The 23326-nt window shown below is 40.5% G+C and overlaps 1 protein-coding gene across 1 annotated transcript; it reads left to right on the top strand.

Annotated features, from left to right (window-relative positions):
- Positions 1 to 2973: 2973 nt before the first annotated feature.
- Positions 2974 to 14398, top strand: Sntn (sentan, cilia apical structure protein). The gene is made up of 4 exons (XM_070018399.1): positions 2974 to 3105; positions 5217 to 5251; positions 9233 to 9372; positions 13351 to 14398. Exons 1-4 carry the CDS (start codon positions 2996 to 2998, stop codon positions 13507 to 13509), a joined length of 444 nt encoding a protein of 147 aa, XP_069874500.1. The 5' UTR covers positions 2974 to 2995; the 3' UTR covers positions 13510 to 14398.
- The last annotated feature ends 8928 nt before the right edge of the window (positions 14399 to 23326 follow it).

Here is a 23326-nt window from a genome sequence, read left to right on the forward strand (position 1 = left end):
ATAGTCAAATAATGCAGATTCAAACCTCCTTGCAATATGAAAACCAATAGACTCTCGCTATTTTGGTTTGCATTTCTTTCATGGCCAAAGATGTTGAAAATTTCTTCATGTGTCCACTAGCTATCCTTATTTCTTCTTCTGATAAGAGTCTCTTTAAGTCTTTAGCCCATTTATTAATTGGGTTGTTGTTTCTTTGAGGGCATGTTTTTGGAGGGTTTAATTTTGGGGGCTCTAAGTGTAACTTAGCAATGAGGCCCTTGTCTGATGCACAGCTGGTAAAAATCGTCTCCCATTCTGTGGGATTTTGTTAGCTAGGTCCTTTGCCATGCAGAAACTCTTCAGTTTGATGCAATCCCATTTATCCAGGCTTTTATTTGTTGTGATTCTGGATCTCAGGGAGTTTTGATCCATTCCTAAGAGCCCTATTGTTTCTGCACTTATATTGAGAGATTTAATCCATTTAGAATTGATTCCAGAGCAGGGTGATACATAAGAGTCTAGCTTGCTTTTTGCATGTGGATAGCCAATTCTGACAGCATCATTTATTGAAGAGGCTGTCTTTCTTCCAATCTAAGTTTTTCACTCCCTTATCAAATATTAGGTGGCTATAGGTCTGTGGGTTGATTTCTTGTTCTCCTATTCTAATAATAACAGATGCTAGTGGAGATGTGGCCAAAAAGGAATGCTACTACATTCTTGGTGGGAATGTAAACTTGTTCAGCCACTCTGGAAAGCAGTATGGAGGTTCTTCAAGAATTAAACTTAGAGCTTCCCTATGACCCTGCAATTCCACTCCTGGGTATTTATCCAACTGATACAAACCAGGCCACACTAAAGCTACTAGTTCAACCATGTTCATTGCAGCATTGTTTACCATAGCCAAGATATGGACTCGACCTAGATGCCCCTCAGCAGGTGAACAAATCAAGCAAATAGAATCCAATTGTATGCTGAGAGGCAGAGCTTCATAATAAAAGGAACATCAGGATGGAAATCCAAGGGCTTTCAGTTTTAATCTAGGCTTATGTATTTATTAACCTTAGGATTTTGGACAAGAAATTTAAGCCCTCTAAGTGTGAATACCATCATTTGTAAATGATGACAATTTTTATTTGGAATGGCCATGGAGAATGAAAATAAACAACCATCAAGCACAGAACTAGTCTCCAAATGCATGTTTATATAGTCATATTGAGTGAGAAGTTGTGTCCACATACACTGTTTCTCCTAGAGTTAAAAGGGGAGAAGGACTCTTTTCATGACATCATGACCACCAACTTAGTGGCATTTGCCCCCTCTAATGACTCTTAAGTACCAGCTGGCTACTTCAAGAATGAGTGCACTGTATGCATAAGTTTTGCATATCCCAAACAGTGCTTAAGTTCCCAAAGCACTTCCAGATCCTTCAGTAAAGAACTTTGCACCCGAATAAATAAATAAATAAGTAAATAAATAAATAAATAATAAATAAAGCAAGCAAGCAAGCACAAGCCAAACAAGGAAAAGCAAGAGGTTTAGACTCCATTCCTTTTGCTCCTAACTGATCTGTGCTGAATTGAATGCAGAGCAAAGAACCCAAGTGTTACAGCAAGCCTGCTAAAAACACAGGTCCCCCTGGATGACTTTTTTTCTCTCTCAAGTAGTTTCCAAGGCCCCCCCAAGTGTCATTAATACTGTACTAATCTTGCACAGCCTGCAGCCAGCATACCACAATGTCATTGTTCTGACCTTTGGGCGGGTGGTCTTGTGTCCTTGTCAATAAATCCACATGAAGTCCTGGTCCAACCCCTGTCTGACATCTACACACTTCCGTCTCCACATTGGCACCTGCTTAGGACACTCTGTACTGCACTCACATTGCCTAAGGACTGGGTTGACTGATGGAGGATTTTGTTGTGTTTGCCCAATGGTTTGATACTGTAGGTAAACAAACAAAGTGATCCATTATATGAGGAGATTCTGGTGTGGGAGAAAAATAACCTATTATTGCTTATTGAAATGTATATATCTTGAAGAATATCGGCTTTATTTCAGTCCTAGGATATTATAAATAAGTTCAGATTCCCAGTATTTATCTTCCATTATCACCACTGCCCTCTTCAGCATAATTACGACCACCACTATCATCACCACTACCTCCACCATCATCAGAACCACCATTATCATCACTTATCAGCTCACTGGTGACTGAAGTAATCCTTGGAATATCTTCTCTGAATCAGATGCATTTGGAGGAGTTGATACATCATCCAGGTTTTATAGAAAGATGTCTAATCTCCACCCACCTGGTGCCCTGTCTCACTTCTCTAAACCACTCCTCACACTGAAGCTGGGTGGCTCTTTCCAAAATGTACAGGTGACTTTATTAACCTCCTTACCTAGAACCCAAAAACAATTTTAAAAATACTAAAAATTGGTTTAAGTATTCATCACGGTGATCTGTCAGCGCCTGCATATCCTACCACCATGTCTGTTCTTCAGTCTTAGCTTGCACTACAATCTCCTCTCAGTCACAGCGGCCTTCTTTCTGTGATCACGACACTCCTTCTTGCCACAAGGCTTGGCATAGGCTGTCCCCTGTGGTCTTTTGTCTGGTTAACTCCTATATATCAACAGTCATCACCTCCCTAGGGACACTTCACTGAGCTCCCTGACAAATGACAATTTCATGGCACCTTGCATAGCACTATACAAAAGTATGACATTTTGTATGACTGCTTGACTAAGCTCAGTCATCCCATTAGACTCTGAGATCAGGATCTGGGTCTGCTCTTACTTACTGCTGTGTCTTTAACAGTTTGTCTAGCATCTAACCCACAGTGGACCTCAAACATTTATTAAACTCATGAGTGATTAGATGCCTATGTATAAAAACACAGGGGGGAAGTTTTTCCAAGAGTTCCATTGTGGAGTTGCCATGGAATGAATGACAATAATAACACTGGACTAGTGACTGTTGCTTAGGAAGGGCAAACACACAACCAGAGACTAGAGTATGGGAGGCTGTATACACAGCACCCAGGACCAAGCAATCCAGTCAGAAGGGGGGTCCAGTCCTTCTGCAGCCCAAGCATCCACTTTAGTGCCTAGGAAAATGCCCAAAAGGTCAGTAGAACTTATCTCTTTTCTTTAACTGAAGTTCATTTAAATGTTTGTAGGTCAGTTTCCAGAGTTCATGTCAACAGCTTTGTAACTGAGATATCGAAGGTTTGGTGCCTATTAACTATCTAAATCTAGCTTTAAATTACATTGGAAAAAGCAAAGAGAAAAGAAAATTGCAGCTTTGACTCTAAACTATAAAGATAATTCAATTACCACAAATATCTTTGGTTGCCCTGAAAGAAACATTTGTTAATCAAACTCAGGAATGATTTTAACTGTACATCATATTACTTCTGAATCATCCATCCCAGAGAGAAATGATTTCATATTATTCAAATGTGTAAAATTTGGTTTCATCAATGGAAAAGGTCATCTTTATCACGTAATTCTATTTAGTAGATCAACGTTAGTGCCAAAACCATGCATCAAACAACTAACACGTGCCAGATCCTCTGCCAGGCAGCAGGACATCTGAGGATACACTGCATAGCGCTGGCAGAAAATCAATCAGACAGAAAGCAACACAGACCACGTTGCAAATGCACATTGTGAAAAGTAAAAAGACAGCCTATCCTTTATTCTAGAGCAGACAATAATTGTGCAGAGGTTTCAGAAAATCAAGAGGGGCTTGCCAAGATTATGAAGAGCCTAACACTTCTCAGAGTCCTGCTTCCTAATTTTTCAAGTGAGAAAAAGGCATTCATGCTGCTACTTGCAAGGCCACAACTGGATCTGAAGCCTCAAATTTCCTTTTAGGAAAAAAAATGTGTGTCCAAGTTTTATTGTGCCTATTGGCTTTCTGGACAACTGTCTTGTGGTGGAAAAATCATGCAAGCTTTGGGAAATGGATGGAACTGGAAATGATCATGTTGTGTGAGATCAGACAAGCTCAGAAAGACACATACCATTACAAATACATATGAAGATATGTACAGGGACATGTGCATACATCTATAAACATATTGTCTAAATTACAGTATTTTCAAGGGAGGATTACAATGGTGTAACTCCTCCGAACAACTAATATAGTTTAATAAAATAAACACCAGGAAGTTGAAATATGTGTTGTCAGGAGGAACAAGAACAAGGGAGGTGGGACAAATGAATAGAGAGAAGAAGGGTGGGCAAATACAGCCATACAATTTAATGTACATGTGTGATAATGATTTATGGGCTGTTGGGCTGGGAGAGATGGGGGAGAATGATGGAAGGGATGTTAATCAAGATACATTGTAATCAAATTGAAACCCCTTCATACAACTACTTAAAGATGATAAAATTAAAAAGAAAGACAAGTATAATATTTTTGTTAATATATGGAATTGAAAGCTAAATAATAATAATACATGATTAAAAGGCTAAATTATAATAATAATACATGATTATAAAACAGTGGGGGCAATGAAAGGGAAAAAGGGAAGGAGAAGGTGATAAGGGCTAAACATGATAAAAGCATATTGTATGGTACATATAAAAATAGCATATTCAGCCAGGCATTGGTGGCTCATATCTGTAATCCTAATTACTGAGGAGGCTGAGATCTGAGGATCACGGTTCTAAGCCAGCCTGGGCAGGCAAGTCCTCCATGAGATTCTTATCTCCAATTAACCACCAGAAAACAAGAAGTGGAATTGTGGCTCAACATAGTAAAATGCTAGCCTTGAGCAAAAAAAAGCTCAGGAGCAGAACCCAAGCCCTGAGTTCAAGCCCCATGACCATCATTAACAACAACAACATAATGAAAAACACTAAAGAAACTGAAGCCTGTTATCTTCTACAAGTAGCCCCAAAAGTCTTCCTGATAATTTCTATCCTAGCTGGAAGAGCCTGGAGAAGCTTGCATGGAAGTGATCCTATCTGCTCTACTCTGTTCCCAGTTGAGAAAACTAGGCCACATGGTTCCCTAAGGGCATGTGGGCTTAGCCAGGCATTCCTTTACAATGTGTCAAAAGAACAAAGGATTTTTGCCAAACAAAAGACTATTCCACTAGGGTGTTCACTGATTATCTTCTAAACAAACAATAATTTTAAATCATTGTATTGTTTTGCTTTAGATGTTACTACCCTCTCCCAAATTCCCCCAAATCATTACATTTCTTTTGTTTTGTCGGCAGCATATCAATATCCAAGCAACTGGCTTCAATAAAAGGTAAGGCATGGGATGATGAGGATGCATGTGTCTCTCTTCTACCATGACAGCACGCCAAGAGTTAAAAATTCTAGGACTTTAAGGAAAGCCAGTTGATGGAAGGAACCTGTGGATAAACCATCAAACATTCAGGAAGCTCTTTTGAAAGATTTGGGAACTGAGGTCCACAGATAGGAATTAGCTTGCCCGAATTTAGACCTCTCATTAAAGGCAGAGCTAAAATAAGACGATGGATCCCCTGACTCCTAATTCTGTATCCAGTTGCTTCTCCGTGAACAGCAAGCAATCTCTGGATATCCAGAGCAGGATTGTAAAAGCACCTGACTCATAAATATTCAGTGAAACTCAGGTTGTGATCCACCCCCAGCTGATCTTGTTGATTGTGTGAAAAGACAATGTGGTCAACTCTGAAAGTGAGGCAATTTGCCCTTGAAATTCTATTTTGTAGATAAAATATCTTTAGCGTTTACTTGGATCATACTTATTCCAAACTAGGTGGCCTAACATGTATAAAGTTACAAGCCCAACCAAACCTTATAGGTGGTCTTCCTCCAAAATGACTGGCTCAGTCTCTGCAGGAGATATGACTGACAACTAACACTTTTTTTTTTTTTTTGGTCAGTCGTGGGGCTTGAGACCTGGGCAATGTCTCTGAGCTCTTTTTGCTCAAGGCTAGTGCTCTACCACTTTGAGCCACAGCTCCACTTCTGCTCTTCTGGTGGTTAATTGGAGATAAGTCTCAAGGACTTTCCTGCCAGTGCTGGCTTTGAACTGTAATCCTCAGATTTCAGCCTCTGGAGTAGCAAGGATTATAGGTGTGAGCCACCAGTACCCAGCTAATATTTTTACCTAACCAAATCTCCATCTTGATTAAAAAATTAGTGTTACATTCATGATGCAACAGGTCTATAACTTCTGTTTATTTACAAAATTTCAGATGTTTTTGAGATTTGTTGCAGTACATTAGCAACATAACTTCTCTGTCTGGGAACTAGAGGAGGATTTGTAATGAAAGCCATCACCAATCATCCTTAACCCCTCCCACCCACCATTCTCAGCACCAGGCTTCAGTGTATGGTTCATGAAGAGGTTATGTTTAAGGGACAGCAGAACTGTCATCTTGGGGTTTGGAAAAAGTACTGCCGATATCACTGCCTGAAAAACAACATCTAGAGATAATGTGCATCAGAATGAGGAATGACACTGGATGTCTATGGCTTTGGGTAAGCTACTTTAATCTTGCTTGCCTCAGTTTCCCCGTCTGTAGACTGGACCTACCTCAAAGAACAGAGAGTTGAGTTGAACTACTCACACACACACACACACACACACACACACACACACACACACACACACACACACACACACACACACACACACACACCCTTCAGGAAGGAATGGATGGCACACAGAATATGAGCTTTCAAATCTTTCATTGCTTTTATCCACCAAACGTAAGTTCCACAAAGTCAGAGATCATTCTTTTACTTCAATTCAGGCTTCTACACCCCAAACTAGAACAGGACCAATACTGATTGGAAGATAGAATGTACATGAAAATGAGGTTGAAGGGAACAACAGGAAGTGGTTGGATGAGCCACTGCCCCACCCCACTCATTTTGTCTTCAAGAAAGTGAATGAAAGATGCCCAAAGAGAAACAGCAATCTTTGTTTCCACATGCTAATTCACAAGTCTACAAGGCAGACAGTGGAAAAGTAAGGGGGCAACCTGCTGGGTCTATGAAGCAAAGAGCCAAACCATAAATCTTCCAAAATTACCACCAGTATTGGTAGGACAAACAGAACTCTTTGTTTTCTTTTACTTTAAACATTTTTTTCAAGCTCTGTTTTTACCCTGACCATATGCTATTTTATATTCAGAGAAAGATGAATGCTAGTTTGTTGTGGGCTTTTTTTTCTTAAGAGAAAGAGATGCAGGAAAAGGATGGAAGTTGGCTAATGGAGGGCGGTGGAGGGCTGGGAAATGTCTGGATTCTACTAACACCATGAGATGATCTTGCAAAGACAAATTCTAATGTAGCTGAACTTCCTGTGGGCTTTGAAGTCAGACAGACCCTTCAAAATATTCTTCTTACTTTTTAACAATATGACCTTATGATTCTCAATCTCTCTGTGCATAGGTTTCAAATATGTAAAGATGAGACTTAAATAGCACCCACCTTTACCTGGGTAGATTTTAGGAAGCATTAAATGTGGTTATACTTGAAAGGCATCTGATACACACACAGCAACAAAGGAAGGTGTCTATACTATCGCAAACTCTCTCAGAGCCTGAAATCTACTCCCTCCTCTACAGAGCACACCCAGCAGCTAGCCAGTGATTGCTCTCTTCCAGCACATAAGCCTCAGACCTACCTAGTCATTCTTGATTGTTAATTAATTAATTGGCTCAAATTACAAAAGCAAAAGACATTTCTCCTTATAAGACCCCCATCATGAGCCAGGCTCCAGAGGCTCATGCCTGTAATCCTAGCTACACAGGAGACTGAGATCTGAGGATTGGAACTCAAGGACAGTCTGCCTGATAGGAAATTCAGTGAGCTTCTTATCTCCAACTAACAAACCAAGAAAAAAAAGCCAGGAGCAGAACTGTGGCTCAAGTGGTAGAGTGCTAACCTTGATCAAATAAGCTTAGGAATAGCACCCAGGTCTGAGTTCAAGCCCCAGGACCAAGGACCAGCAAAGACGCACACACACATACATACACACTATGTAGATAAAAAATAGTTTTCAAAATAAGAGAAAATAGTTGCAAATCTCATAATCGGTCACCTACTTCTATGTTAAGTAGGTTCAGAATTCTCAAAGCTCACAGCTTTGCATTTTTCAATCAGAAAATGGAAAGCCATGAATATACCTGAACAGACATTTCCTCAGCAAAGCTATCCATATGATAGTTAAGCATATGGAAAGATTTCTAGTACCATTAGTTATTAAGAATAGAAACTAAAGCCATATTGAGATATCCCTTCATACTTATCAAAATGACTAAAATAAAAATCAGTGTCAATATTAAGGCAGGAAAATGTGTGGTTGTGGGTCAGGGGAGAGATCTGGATAACTCACCCATCGCCAATAAATAAAACAAATTATACATAACATGATATGTAAGACAAATGATAAAAGAACAATACTTAATAAATTCATATGTACTTATATATATGTTTCCTTTTTTGCTGATTTCACTCCTAGATCATATGACATATTGAGGAGAGATCATATCAGTGATTTCATTCACCATTATATTAAAAGGCCTCTGAACTAGGCATAGTAGCATATGCCTGTAATTTCACCTACTTGGGAGGTAGAGTCAAGAGGATCCCATGTTCAAAGTGAACTTGGGCAAAAAATAGTGATACCTTATCTGAAAAATAAACTAAAATCGAAAAGGACCGGGGGGGGGGTGTCTCAGGTGGTAGAGAACTTGATAAGAGCAAAGCCGTAAATCTATCCTCAGTACATTAAGAAGAAATGTACACCCAAACAAATAACAACAACAACATAAACACTTTGTGTTGGCTGACCTTCTATGTTATCATTCTCACATGAAATGATGTTACTGCTGACCCATACCATTGCCACAGGGTAGGTCTTTATGACCTGAGGTATCCTGAATATCAAAATTTGAACCCAAAACATAGATAATATTCCATAAATATTTCATGAACAACTGAATGAAATTACAGCTCAGAACAAAACAAAATTTAGTGGGGTGATGTATTTGCCTGAGGTCATATCAATTCTTAAGGCTACCACATGATTTAAAGATGCAGGATCAAACATGCCTGTTTCCTACTCTCTGATGAGCGTGAAGAGCCCAAGGCCAGGTCCTAGCTGGGTCCCACCTTCCAGATCTGTTCCCCAAAGCTCCCCATAGTTCCCCCAGAAGACATAGCCCCATATCTGGGAAAAGGGTTATTTTACCATAAGATACTTCACTGTGTTTTTCTTCTCTCATAGCTTTGAAGAAGGGTTCAGATCTGGAGAAGGCTATGACCACTGCTGCTCTGATTTACAGAAACTTTTCTGACCCTGATGGAAAACTTGGAAAAGCTACTGCCAAAAACCTGCTGCAAACCCAATTCAGGAATTTCATAGCCGTAAGAGCATTAACCTATATGATTATGAAAGACTTCACCAAGAAGCAAAAAAAAATGTCCTACTGTATGCCACACAGTGAGCAGAACACTGGGCATAGTGCAGTGAACATGCTAACAATCGAGTAAAGAGATCTGTTGGAAAAGCCATCAACAATGTTCCAAACCATAAAAGAGCAGAGCATGCAGTGCAAGAGTAAAGCAGAGACACCTTGGGGCAAGTGATCTAGAGTCCTAGGAAATTAAAGTAGAATTAAGATTGATTAAACAAGGAAAAGAGACAAGGATGGCATCCAAAGAGCACGAGCAGCATTTGCAAAAGCTAGTTGTAGGTCCATGACCAGGGAGATGAGTCCCCAGTAAGAAGGAGTAGGAGTAAGACATGATGGGAGATGGGGCTTCAGGCATCTGGGGAAGTCATCTTATACAGCCATACCTTGAGAAGATGTCAAAGCCAGAAATGCGAAGTCCAAATCGAAGAAATGACACCAAGTGTAGTAAAGAGAACAGAATGGGGTAATGTAAAGGGACAGGAAAGAAAGGAGTATTATGGAGAAACAACCAAACAAAAGATGGCTTGGATTAGAGCAGAGAAGATGGAGGGAAACAAATATGAGGGAAAGTTAGAAAACAAGCAACTGATTGTGACAATTGATTGGCTGTGGGAGTTGAAGGATGAGGAGAGCAAATTGTAGCATGCCAGTTTCTGACTAAGGGAAAAAGCATCAGTCTCATTACTAGAACAGGAATAGACTGGAGAGCAAGCAGATTTGAGTTGGGAGGGGGTGGAGGGAAAGGGATGCTTCAAACAAGTGAATGAAGCCAGGCCCAAAAAGACATGTTTTCTCTCATCTGCAGCTGTGACACTACAATATAAATTCTCACATGAACACACACATGGTCATATGCACATATACATGATCAAGTTGACTAAAATAAGATATATGCAGGAATGGAGCTTAATGGAATAAACCTCTGTGAACAAATAACAGACAGTTTAACCAAGATGAATTTCAGGAAGTTGAAACATGTCTGGAATGGGATGAGGGTGGGGCTATGGGCAGAGGGACAGATGAATGGAAAAAAAGAAATGAATGGTGGATGAATACAATCAACACTCACTGGATGTGACAAGAGAAATAGGAAACTATCTGACTCTTGGAGAAAGAAGTAGGTGGGCTGGAGGGAAATAATAAAGGATGACTCTGATCAACAGGCGATGTACACATAAATAGACATGTTAAGTTATAATCCCCTTAGACAACTATTGGATGATATTTTTTCAATTGCCATGAAACGTCAAATGAGACACTCACACTGTCACAAGACATGTGTGTTAAGAGGTCAGAAGAAAGATCTGCAATTCAAATGCACAAACAAGGATTGGCAGGTTTCAGACAGGACATACACAGCATGGACCTCAGGGAAATAACCCAAATCACCTACAAGCACACTTCTCAAGCTCCAGAGATTTGAGTACTATCCTCAATATTTTTTCCCACACCTGCCTCCAGTCTCATTCATTTTCAACTTTTTCTGTACATTTTCTTTATTACCCAGGTAAATTTATTTTATAAGGTATTTTTAAGCATATTCTAAATGTGAGTTTAGGGGGAAAAAGTGGAAGATTACAGCAAAAATAATTAAGAAATTCTTTAATGTTTATTAATTAATTCTTCTTTAATATTTATTCTCCTAATTTCTAAAATTTCATTCCATCCCATTAGCATTCATAGGTACTCGCTCACAGTCTAGGAAACAATCGCCTAGGGGGAGTATGTAAGAATAACAGAAGGCTTCATGCAAGCCTCAGTTACCAATATTTGTTCATTAGAAGAGCAATAAAAAATACAGAGGATCTCTCAAAGATGCTATGTATATTCTGAGATATTGAAAAGGTGATTATGCTCTCAATATATACACATATATGTATTTCGCAGGAATGCTAGACAGGTAAGATGTCATTCACTGTTAGGAGCTGGGTCAACACTACAATTTTCTATGAATCTATGATTATTAGAAAAATGTATGTATGTGTATCTGTGTGAGAGAGACCTTTTATAGTATGACATACCCAGAAATGACTGGAAAGGAAAGTTTTAATAAGGTTTAGTCATTGTTGGATAATAGGGTAAAGGATTATATTTACATTTTAAAAATACATTCTAAATGTTATATAAATGAATGTGTTAAGGAAAACCTTTTAGGCAAAAATATCAGTCAGAATTAGCCAAGAAAGAAAACCTACTGGGAAGTCTTTAAAGAAAGAAGATGTGAACAAATCTTATAACATATGGCAAAATAAATGGGGGGAAAAGAAGGCCCCTTACCTACCTGGTGGTTCAGAAAATCTTCAGAGGGCTTTGCAAAGCATGAAATGAAGGCTGAGTAGAAATAATGTCTTCATGTAACTTATCACCTCTCTGAGAACATGAGAGACTACAAAATAAAAACCAGGCATTAGGAAAGATATGTCATCCCCCACATCCTTCAATGTAGCCTAAACCCAAGAAAGGCAGTCAATTTCTACAATGGACACACCTAAGCTTAAATGTAATCCTTCCCTCTGATCAAGGTCAGAGGCACCAGGAAGCAAAGCCATATTTCAGAGGACTTGAGAGAGCAGTTCATCCCAAAGCATTCTCAGGGTCAATAGTGAGTTAATTTTTCTTGACAAACATGTACAGTAATAGTGGCAGAATGCTTCTCTAGCTCAACAGTCCTGCCTTGTAACATTCTCTGGGGCAGGAGGGAGGTGCATGTGTAGAAATCAATGGCAAAAGGCAGGAGAAGTCCACTTCATTCCTAACTGGATGGCTTCCCACTACAGCACAGGCATCTCTGGTAAAGTTTGCCACATCTTTTGGTTGAGGCATGGAGCCTAAAGGAACATCTACTTTCTTACAGGCCTAAGCACAATTACACAATATGGAGGATTTTAGTAGTCATTGCTAAAACTGGCACTTAGGTGCATGACTAAGGCAATACAAACACAAGGTGACTGAAGTAGACATTGGTCAATTCTGTGATCTTATAACATGCAGAACAGAGAGAGAGGACAGAGCTACATGTGTCTGAAACATCTCAGGCAGTAGTACCAAAGCACAAGTAAAGCCCCCTCTTTATCTTGCAACCTGACTCTGTCTGTTTTGAAGAGAAGAGGCAGAGAGCTCCCTTGGTCCTCACTAATGCAATAATCTCCAGAAGCCAACCTAGAAAAACAAGGATGGGTCTCAGCCTGTAAGAAGATGTACTATCATTCCAAAAGTGCCTTGATCGTTGCACAATGAATTTGTACAACTGGCACATGGGGGGCATTTGGAGTTGAACTAAATGCCAACACAGCTCAGCATTAGAGTGAAAGAAGCGACCTTTGTATTTTTAATGTCATGGTTCCAAGCTGTGGTTCGGAACTGAAAAGTCTCTCCATGTATGCGTTAGTCAGATGTTTCTTTCAATCTGTTTATGCTGACTATGAACTTAGATTTGACTTATATGCTAAATGCTGAACAAACTTCCAAAGCAGCAGGCTTTTTTTTTTTAGCATAGTTTATTTTCAATTTCTGGATCATCTCAGCATTCAGATGAACACACAAAGAATTATCACCTCTCTAGTTTGAAACTCTGACAACATTCAAGGAAAAGAAAACTATTTTATAGTTTATAGTTTATAGAGCATGAGTTTTAGACTCAAGGAGACAAGGCTACAGATCTTGGCTCCACCCTAAAACCTGCTTAGCTTAGGAGTGAGTTACTTCTTACTAACTTCTGCTGGGCCTTCTGTAGACTGGGGATAATAACAGGGCATATTCAAAAGGCCACATAAGGATTCAACAACATGAGCCATGAGAAGATTTTACACACAGTACCTGAGTGGTAGAATAGGTAACCACCTGCTGTGTTATGATTATTAATAGCCGGCTCTCTAAACCTAAGGTTTATATAACCAATTAGGATCTCATTTATCCTTTCTTCTTACAGAAACAAGAAACCAAGCCAAACTACCAAGACATCCTCTCTGAACTTGATTATCACACAGAAAATAAGCTTGATTTTGAGGACTTCATGATCTTGCTTCTAAGTATCACCATCATGTCCGATCTACTACAGGAAATATGGAGTGTGAAAATTATGAAATAAACAGCTTTACATATGTGCTTAGAACGAATAATAGCAAAAGGTATTTGTTAAGTGATTAAGGACTTTTTCATATTATTTGTAATTAATTGGATATTCTGATCATGCATCTGGCTGGATGGTCCTGATTCATAATACTCAGACCCAGCACGACTCTAAATATTTATACATATTGTATTCAGTGTGTTTGGTCAGGCTGCTTTCCAATATGCTAGGTTGAATACCACTGGATATCAAGTTGCTTTTTCTGAGTCAACAATGATTTAGGTCATTTGGTTTATTTTTTTAAATGTTATTGTAAAGGTAGTATACAGTTATATGAGTCAGGTAATGAGTACGTTTCCTTTTGAACAGTATAACTTTCTCCCTCATTCTCTCCCAGCTTTTCCCCCTCCCAATTTCCCTCCCCTGAAAGTTGTATAGTTCATTTCCAGCATAGTGTCTATTGGAGGCATTTTTTCACAAACACATTGAGTCACATCTATTCATTCACTCATCCAGTGTTTGGTGATATCTGACAAAGCTTCTCCCTGATAACACTGTTAAGGATACAATAATATCTGGCTAGGTATCCTTGTTCTTATACAAGCTGAAAAGGTCAGATAAGGTGATGTTAGGGAAATGAACCTTAAGATATGTATTCAAATGTTTTTTTTTTTCTTTCATGCGATTGTTTCTAACACATTTATAAGATTATTTCTTTGTTGCTTTGTATGTCCTTCCCCCACAGTATAACCCCTGCTTTCACTGTATTTGATGTCGGTATAATTTGTGGAGGGGAAGGGGAAAACAAATCGTTTAAATAGGGATACAGGTGGACCCATTGCAACAATGAGATGTACAAGTCGTTATGTCGAAAACGAACTTTACAACTTTGGTGGGGGGGGAGGAAGAGGAGGGAGGATCGGGTGGGGGAGCGGCGGGCGGGGGAGGATGGGAAGGGATGGGAAGGGGAAACAAAGGAGGCTACAATGTTTGATAAGAAATGTACTCATTATCTTGTCCATGTAATTGTAACCCCTCTGTACAGTATTTTCACAATAAAAAAATTAATGAATTAAAAAAAAGAATTTCAGCATAAGAGATGGACATTTAACAGTGTTTAAATCAATTACAAATACAGTGTAATCATAGCAGTTTATTATCCAACCTGAGTTCAAAAGTCAAAGAAGCTCTGATGACATTTAGTAAAAGACAAACCCAGATGATCAGTGATTTTGTACTGGGGATTTTGTACTGGGGCTTAAACTCAGAGTCTCATATTTTTGTTCAAGGATGGTACTTTACTATTGAGCTACACCTCCACTTCTGGCTTTTTGCTGGTTGGAGACCCTCAGGTTTGTATACATGGCTGGCTTCAAACCTTGATCCTCAGATCCCAGTCTCTTGGGGAGCTAGGATTACGGGCGTGATTCATAGGTATCCAGCCAAAAGAGAACTTTTAAAGGTAATGGAAATGTTCTTTACTTGTTTATGGTGATAGTTGCAAGCATTTGTCAAAGTCTTAGAACTGCACATTAAAAATGGTGAGTTTTATTGTGTGTAAATTATGAATTATACCTAAATAAACCTGACTTAAATTCTAATATCCTTGTGATGTGACCGTGTTTTAACCAATATGATTTGATTGGCATGTTTTTAACCAAATTTAAGCTATAGCCAGGCATCAGTGGCTCATAGCTGTAATCCTAATTACTCAGAAGGCTGAAATCTGAGTATCATAATTAGAAACCAGCCTGGGCAAGAAAGTCTGTTGCCCAAAGTGGTAGACAGTACCCAGGCCCTGAGTTCAAGCCCTACAACCAGCAGAATAAAAAAAGATTACTATCTGAAAGGCGATCACACAATCCTATGGCCACCTCTGTGTTCTTGCACTTAAATTACAAACACACATACACGTATACACACACACACACACACACACAAATCTGCAAGACAGAGTCTCACAAAGTTTTGATTTATGTAAATCCTTGTCTGAGTACTGCAGGTATGGCTGGCAGATGGTAGTGGGCACCCTAGGTCCCCAGAGAGAATACTGGAAACTAGACAAAACCTCATCATTCCTGACCATGTGCTTTGCAGACACAACTTCCTATTTGATAGGTACCAACACCCCCATTTTCCAGCTGCAGGGACTAGAGTTTAGAGCAGCTAAATCATGGTGAAGAATCATCCAGACAACCACTTCCAGAGTCAGAAAGCCAGCGCAAAGGAAGCAGAGAGCTATCAAAAGGCAAGGTAGGTCAGGCACCAGTGACTCATGCCTGTAATTCTAGCCGCTCAGGAGGCTGAACTCTGAGGACCACAGCTTGAAGTCCACCCAAGTAGAAAAGTCCCCATGAGTCTCTTGTCTCCAATTAACCCCTCAACAACCAGAAGTGGAACTGTGGCTCAAAGTGGTAGAGCACTAGCTTTGAGCAAAAGAGCTCAGGGATAGCACCCACGCCCTGAGTTGAAGCCCAATAACAACAACAACAAGGCATTGGGGAAAGAGTTCTGGCCTTATCGCAGTTTAGCCTGCTTAGTGTGTAACTGGAACACAATCTATACTGCATCCATCATCTCGCACTTACTGTATATGTACTGAAGATTTTGGTGCTTAGAGAAAGGTAGAGGAATGTTCACATCTTTACCTTCCATGAGGTTAGGACTGGTAAAAATGTGTATAAGTGTGGAAATATTGTTCTAGTCATCAACATTCTTGTTCTGCCAAACACATGGTAGGCCTGTACTATGTCTCTGCTTCTTTACAGCCCTCAGCCAGAGGCATTTGAGCGGAAGTGATCTGTGCCACTTCCTGGTGAACATTCTCAGAGCCCTGGTTAGACCCATCGAACACCCCAGGTACCTGGTACCAGGCCCCATGGAGGCTCTGCTCCATCATCCTGGGTTTAGAGAAAGAGTAATCTGGAGCAAAAGACCAGATGAATACATTGAAAAAGGTAGATAGGGGAGGGATGGGTGAGAATGTTGAAAAGGGTGGCATTGACCAAGATACATTATCTTCACAAACTGCTTTGTTAAATAACAATCCCATTTCACAACTGCTTAAAGGTAATCATAAAAGCATAAACTATGGGGATAGGAAGGGGGGAGGGAAATGGGGGAGAACAAGGGAAGAGATGACATTGACTAAGACAAATAGCACTCATAACCTGACTTTAGTGATTTAACCTCTTTGTACAACTATATAATAATAATAATAAACATATGAAAATATTTTTAAATATGTTAATGGTTTTAGTGGGAGAAATGACTTGGATTTGATTTAAAGGTAGTATAACTTCCGATCCTCTCCTCTACCATCCCAGTACTAGAGAGCTCACACACATGTACTGAGAAAACCTTCATAAAATCACAACACCTTTAATAATCCTGGATGTGGCAAAGCTATGCCATCTGGTAGTAATCCAGATCCTTCAAACCCAGCTCTTTGGCTCTCTCCATTCCCAATCTCAGACCTCAGTCCAAGAGCTGAACTTGTATAAGGAAAACTCCTGGCATGGCCCCTGGCACCACTTCAATAGGAGCATTCAAACACAGTATCTAACAAAACTAGAAATAAAAAAAGATTAATGAAAATCATTTATGTCCTTCTTTGGGAGTCTTCCTGCCTCAAGCTGCCCAGAATCAAGTGGTAGAGAAAGGCAGAGCATTGTTTCCTTCTTTTTCTTTAGCAGGGGGATGATATTGTCAGATGCTGTCTGGAATTCACTACTCATTTAACACTCCTAATAACCTTGTCAGGTATTATGGTATTATGACCATCTTCCAAGTGAGGAAACTGAGGCACACAGCTTATGACTTTCCCAAAACCACACATCTAACAGGTTTGCTAGTTCTCTGCCCTTCCTGAGGGCACTTTAAATTTTGTTTTAATATTAGATTGTGTTGTGAGCAATAATATTATAACTTGACAAAAATAGCCGTGCACATTTCAGGCACTGAGCAAGAGATAGCAGGACCAGCTGGGGCCCGGAGAACCATTTGGCATTCCTCAAATAGAATTCTGTAGGCTGTTCTCCTCCAAAGCCCTTTGTGTCTCGGTAGCTGAATATGGCAAACTCGGTGACCAATGAGAAGGTCAAATTCACACCTTTCCAAGAAGGAAAAGCGAGAGCCTGGCCAATGGTGTGACAAAGAATCTTGGAGCCATTCCAATGTTCTGGGCTCCCAGTATGAATTTTCAGATATCCGTCCCAGATGGAAAGTCACGCTACTCTGAGGAGGGATATCTATTATAGAATTTATTTTGGTCCAATGCAAAGACTGAAAACAGAGCAAAGCATGTGTATGCATTGAAGCATCAGTGACAGAATAATCAAGGATCATAAGCTAAGAACCTAGATCATAGAAGTTACAGTTCTTAGTCCCTAGACCATGAGCTCTACCCTACTATAATGGATGCCATATTGAATATTTTACTCATCACCATAGATGAGACTTTGGGGCAAATCTGCCTGGGGAATCCCTTGGTTATAAGAAACAAATATGCTCTGATTATACATATGTGCGCACACACATGCACGAACACACATATACATAAGAAGGAAAAAGAGAATGATTGACAGGATGTGATGATGCCTATAATTACAGCCAGAGGCAGAAAGATCACTAGTTCAAAGCCAGTCCAGGCTAAAGTAGTGAGACTCTATCTCAAAACAAAATAGAAACAAAGAGGGCTGTGTCAGGTGAATACTTGCCTAGCATGTATTCGTAGGTCCTGGACCCAGTCTTCAGAAACAGAGAGAGAAAGAAAGAGAGAAAAACTGTAATAGAAAGCAAAGCTGAGGATTTTCTTTAGACTCTCTTCAATAAGTTGGTTTCTTCAGCCTGATTCTCTACACATGGCTGTTCTCTCCCCTCTCCTCCTCTTCCCTTCCCTCCCCTCTTCTCCTTCCCTTTCTTTTTCTTTTCCCTTCTTTCCTCACCCCTTTTCTTCCCTCTCCCTGCACTTCTCTACTGAGCCAGTTCTTTCTTTCTTTCTTTCTTTCTTTCTTTCTTTCTTTCTTTCTTTCTTTCTTTCTTTCTTTCTTTCTTTCTTTCCTTCCTTCCTTCCTTCCTTCCTCCCTCCTCCCTCTCTCTTTCTTTTTTCCTTCCTTCCTTCCTTCCTTCCTTCCTTCCTTCCTTTCTTCTTTCTTTCTTGCTTTCTTGCTTTCTTTCCTTCTTTCTTTCTTTCCTTCTTTCTTTCTTTCTTTCTTCCTTTCTTTCTTTCTTTCCTTCTTTCATTGGTCCTGTGGCTTGAACTAAGGCCTGAGAACTGTCCCTGTGCTCAAGGATAGTACTTGAGCCACAACTCTACTTCCAGTTTTTTGCAGTTAATTTGCAATAAGAGTCTCAGGGACTTTTCTGCCTGGGCTGGCTTTGAACGGCAATCCTCAGATCTCAGCCTCCTGAAGAGCTAGCATTATAGACATGAGCCACTGGCATCCACCTTCATTGTTTCCATCTTTTTCTCACAAGATACAAATACATTGTGATTGCTGGTTTCATTTTCCTTCGAAATGCCCAAGGATCATGGGGTAGTATGTTAGAATCTCTAACACAAATCCCCAGGAGAGAGACCATGGATGGCTGAGCATGGACAAGGCCTGTTCCTGATCTAAGGGTCTGAGGACCCTTTGAAATGATGAACAGGACAATATTAGTTACTCCTCAGATAAGGGCTCCAGAAGTCTTTCAATGGAGCCATGTCATTTGTCGTTCCAAGTAAAGCCTTTTGTACATTGTCACTATAAAAGAGACACTAACCTGAGTCCCTGGGAAGTCTTCCTGTGCATAATAATAGCCCAGATACTCTTATTCAAGAACTGTGGCATCCTTGCAATTTGCAAAGCATGACAGAAACATTCCCAATCCAAGAACCTCTAATTTTCTTTATTTTAGCATCCAAAAATGGGTCCAAGTATGAGATCGGGATATGTACTTTTAAAAGTACTTTGCAAACAAAGGGGACAAGGCTAGAATAGACCAACCAATGAAGTCCTACCACTAGCTGACCTCTGACCCCACTGGAGCTAATAATGGCTTTTGAAAAGACCAGTCCACCGAACACAGCCGAGTTTGGCTCTTGGACAAGACAGTGGACCCAGGGATGTTGAGGCTGATTGATTTGTTATTACAGTCTTCTCTACAAAGCTGATCCAGGCCACACTACTTCAGATTTCTCCCCCATAATTACTTACCACATGATAGGAGGAAAGATTTTTTAAATAATCATATTTATGGGTGGTGCCATGTTTTCTGGAGTGTGAGCTAAATAAAAATATTACTAAATTAAAAAAATGCTAGGCACCAGTGGGTCATGCCTATAATCCTAGCTACTCAGGAGACTGAGATCTGACTATTTAGGTTCAAAGCCAGTTTGAGCAAGAAAGTTTATGAGACTTTTATCTGACTACCAAAAAGCTGGAAATAGCTCTGTGGCTCCAAGTGCTACAGCACTAACCTTAAGAATAAAAATTCAGGGCTGGGAAGGTGGCTCAGTGGTAGAGTGCTTGCTTTGCATGCATGAGGCCCTGGGTTCGATTCCTCAGCACCACATAAGCAAAAAGCCAGAAGTGGCGCTGTGGCTCAAGTGGTAGAGCGCTAGCCTTGAGCTGAAGAGCTGAGGGACAGCACCCAGGCCCAGAGTTCAGGCCCCACGACCGCACCCCCCCAAAAAAAATTCAGGGACAGCTCCCAGGCCCTAAATTCAAGCCCTAGGACCAGCGTGCGCACACACACACACACACACACACACACACACACACACACACCAGCTTTTCTTCAGGAATGTGCATTCTTGCTACAAGTTCTCAATAATTTACTACAATTTGGAATCTAAAAAACAATGACAATCAACACTTTTCACACTTATTTGGTGTCAAAAATGTGAAGTATAACCAACTAAGGCTATTTGTGGCTTATTTCTTCCCCATGGTATGAGTTTTAAGCATGTGTACCAGATCTACATCCCTAGAGAAATCAGCGACCTAGAGAAGTGGGTAGACAGATATGTGACCTGGATTCTGCATCCAGCTCTGTCACTCCTGCCTGTTGAACTCTGACAAAATCCTCTGCTTCTCTGAGTGAGCCTCATATTTTCTAAATATGAGTTTAGGATCAGAACAGGTTCCTGTTCCCTTTAAAAAGTTGCTGTAACAGGCTGGCTGTCGTGGCAAACAGTTAGTGAAACTCCATCTCAACCCCATCTCCTGTATCATCCCAGCCTCATCTGTTTCTCAGCCCCGTCTCCTCCTTTTACCCTTACCTCTGATTTGTAGCCCACAGGGAGGACAAGTTAATCCTGAGAAATCTCTGCACCCTCACCCTTAGGAGTAGGACTGGGGTTTGCTTGTTTTGAAGGCCGCCACTTCTCTAATGGCCTATACATGTCTGGAACTAGCTGCTGTCTCTAAATCTCTCTTTTTGAAGGAAAGAAAGCTGGAGGTAGGCTGGGGCCCTCTCGAGGGCTTAATGGAAATCAATAATGAAATTAAAGGTGGGAAAAAGAAAACCAGGAGGATTCTAAAGGATCTTCGATTTCTCTAACACTTTGTTCAAGAAAAGAGTTTTGATGTCCCTTGAAAAGCATGTGTGTGATAGTGAGGGCATGAAGGCACACAGTGGAGTCATAAACTTGTCTTGCCCAGTCTCGTTCTATCCGCTTGCAACGAGAATGAGGTGGGAGGGGCAGAAAAGTATGGGTGTCGCCTCCCATCTTGAAGCCACATCTAGGAGTGAGCTGCAGTTTCATGGCTCCTAAAACTCTTTTGAAATTACATTAGAAAGAGATGGTGAGGCTGGGAGAGGTAGGAGGTGTCTGTTTGTGACCCAAGCCTGCACATAATACCAACACAATGGCAGTATGGTTGCTGATCTTTTCAGTGTGCTGATTTGGACACAATTCAGAAGTTCCAGAATAATGTGCCATCCTAGAAATCAGATTATTTGTGGAGAATCTTGGCCTTAGACCAGAGACTCTCATTCATCTCTGGCTCCTCAGCAGGGCTGATCAGCACCTTAGTCTTGCTGGCATGGTCCCACATAGCACCTAACATGTGTGGCTCATGTTACACATGTTAGGTCTTTGAAATATTATCAGGCAGACAGACAGACAGATATCCCCCAAAAAATGGAATGGAAGGAAGGATGGAGGAAGGGAATTAAGGGAATATCATGCAAGGCATGAACTGATCCAAAGTTCACTACACACATGTATGGCACACATCTGTGGAATGAAATCCTGTAATATGAATGTAGGCTAACTAAAAAAGGTAAACAAGCAAGAGCAATTCTAGTGAAGACTATAACAAAAGGGAGAGAGAATAGTGCTTGCTAAACTAGTTTAAAAGGCTACATTATTTGTGGAATCCAGTGCAAAACAAAAAAACTCAGAACTCTGTTTAACAACCACTAAAACAAAATTCATCATGGTGACAGTAGGACGGTAAAGCAAACACATGCCCCTCTGATGGTTGTGCTGCACAAAGCCGGTCCTTACTCAGTGTTTAACCACTGATTTTATATATATATAAATCCCAGGGCATTAAAGCCAAACAAGTTATCAATACCCCATCTCAACAAATAAGCCATAACTAGGGATACACTATTTTGATATCAGCTATGTGAGAGGTATATGTGGGAGAATTATGGACAGGACTAGTACAGGGGAAAAAAAAGCCTAAAACCTTATCAATGTTCTCCAGCCTTCACCCGAGAGAGGCTAGCATCCAGGAAGGAAAGATGGAGTCACAAAGGACCTTCCACGGATGCACATCACCCTTTCCAATGCTGTTACTGCTTTTCTTCACATCAAATCCCAACGAGCATTCCACAGGCTGAACCTGCGCTGTTGGTGACAGGCCTCTCACAGTCTATCAGAGCCCGGCTGCCTGGGACTTCCAGGAACTGAAAGTCCTGCACCCTGTGATTGGTACTAGGAGGCCATCTTGCTGGCTTTTTGCCCCTGGGCAGGTCTATGGTGAAGGCCGAGGAGATTGGAGTTGCCTGTGTCATTGAGCCATGACCTAGCCCAGTTTTCACACCCCCTATAAGTTCTTTCTGGGGACACTTGGTAATAAACTGTCTCTACAAATTGTCATGCCATGATCCACCTTTGGGGAAAGTAAACTAAATTCACTGATGTAAATGATGGGGAAGTACTATGGGCTGGATATTTATGTCCTTTCAAATCCTTAAGTTGGAATCCTAACCCCCATGCGCCATTAGGAAGTAGGGCCTGTTGGGTAGCTACTGGGTCCTAAGGATGGAGCCCTCAGGAATGGAATTAGTGCCCTTACAAGAAGAAGCAGGGTAGAAATTATTTCTCTCTCATCTGTGTGAAGACACAATATGAATGGGCCAAAGGAACACCAGGACAGGGGCAGCGTTGGATACCACACCGACCTTGGAGTCACGTCTCAGCCTAAAAAACAATAAGAAACATTTACTCTCCCGGTCTGCAGTCGTCTGAGAACTCAACTCCTCCATGAGTCTTTCATAATGTACAAAATAAGAAACTGGGCACCTTCAGAGACAAGAAAGTGACCACAGATGAAGACAGTGACTTCAGCACTGTGCAAACATCATAGATCATAGATCATAGCTACCTAAACGGAATAACCTTCTCTACACCTGGCTACGTGGTGTAGAATACCTTATAGCAACCCATGGACATACAGACTATGGCTGGATTTTATAGTCATCTGTTTGTCCTCCAGTGATATTCCCCAGGTTCTTATGTGGTTCTTCAGCTAAGTTCCGGAAATCTCATTTCAGAGAATTAAGACAGTCACATTTTTTTCCGATAAACTTAGTATCACTAGACATTCTGTAC

This window comes from Dipodomys merriami, unplaced genomic scaffold (genome assembly GCF_024711535.1).
Source record: "Dipodomys merriami isolate MVZ:Mamm:240054 unplaced genomic scaffold, mDipMer1.0.p SCAF_13, whole genome shotgun sequence".
Lineage (NCBI taxonomy): Eukaryota > Metazoa > Chordata > Mammalia > Rodentia > Heteromyidae > Dipodomys > Dipodomys merriami.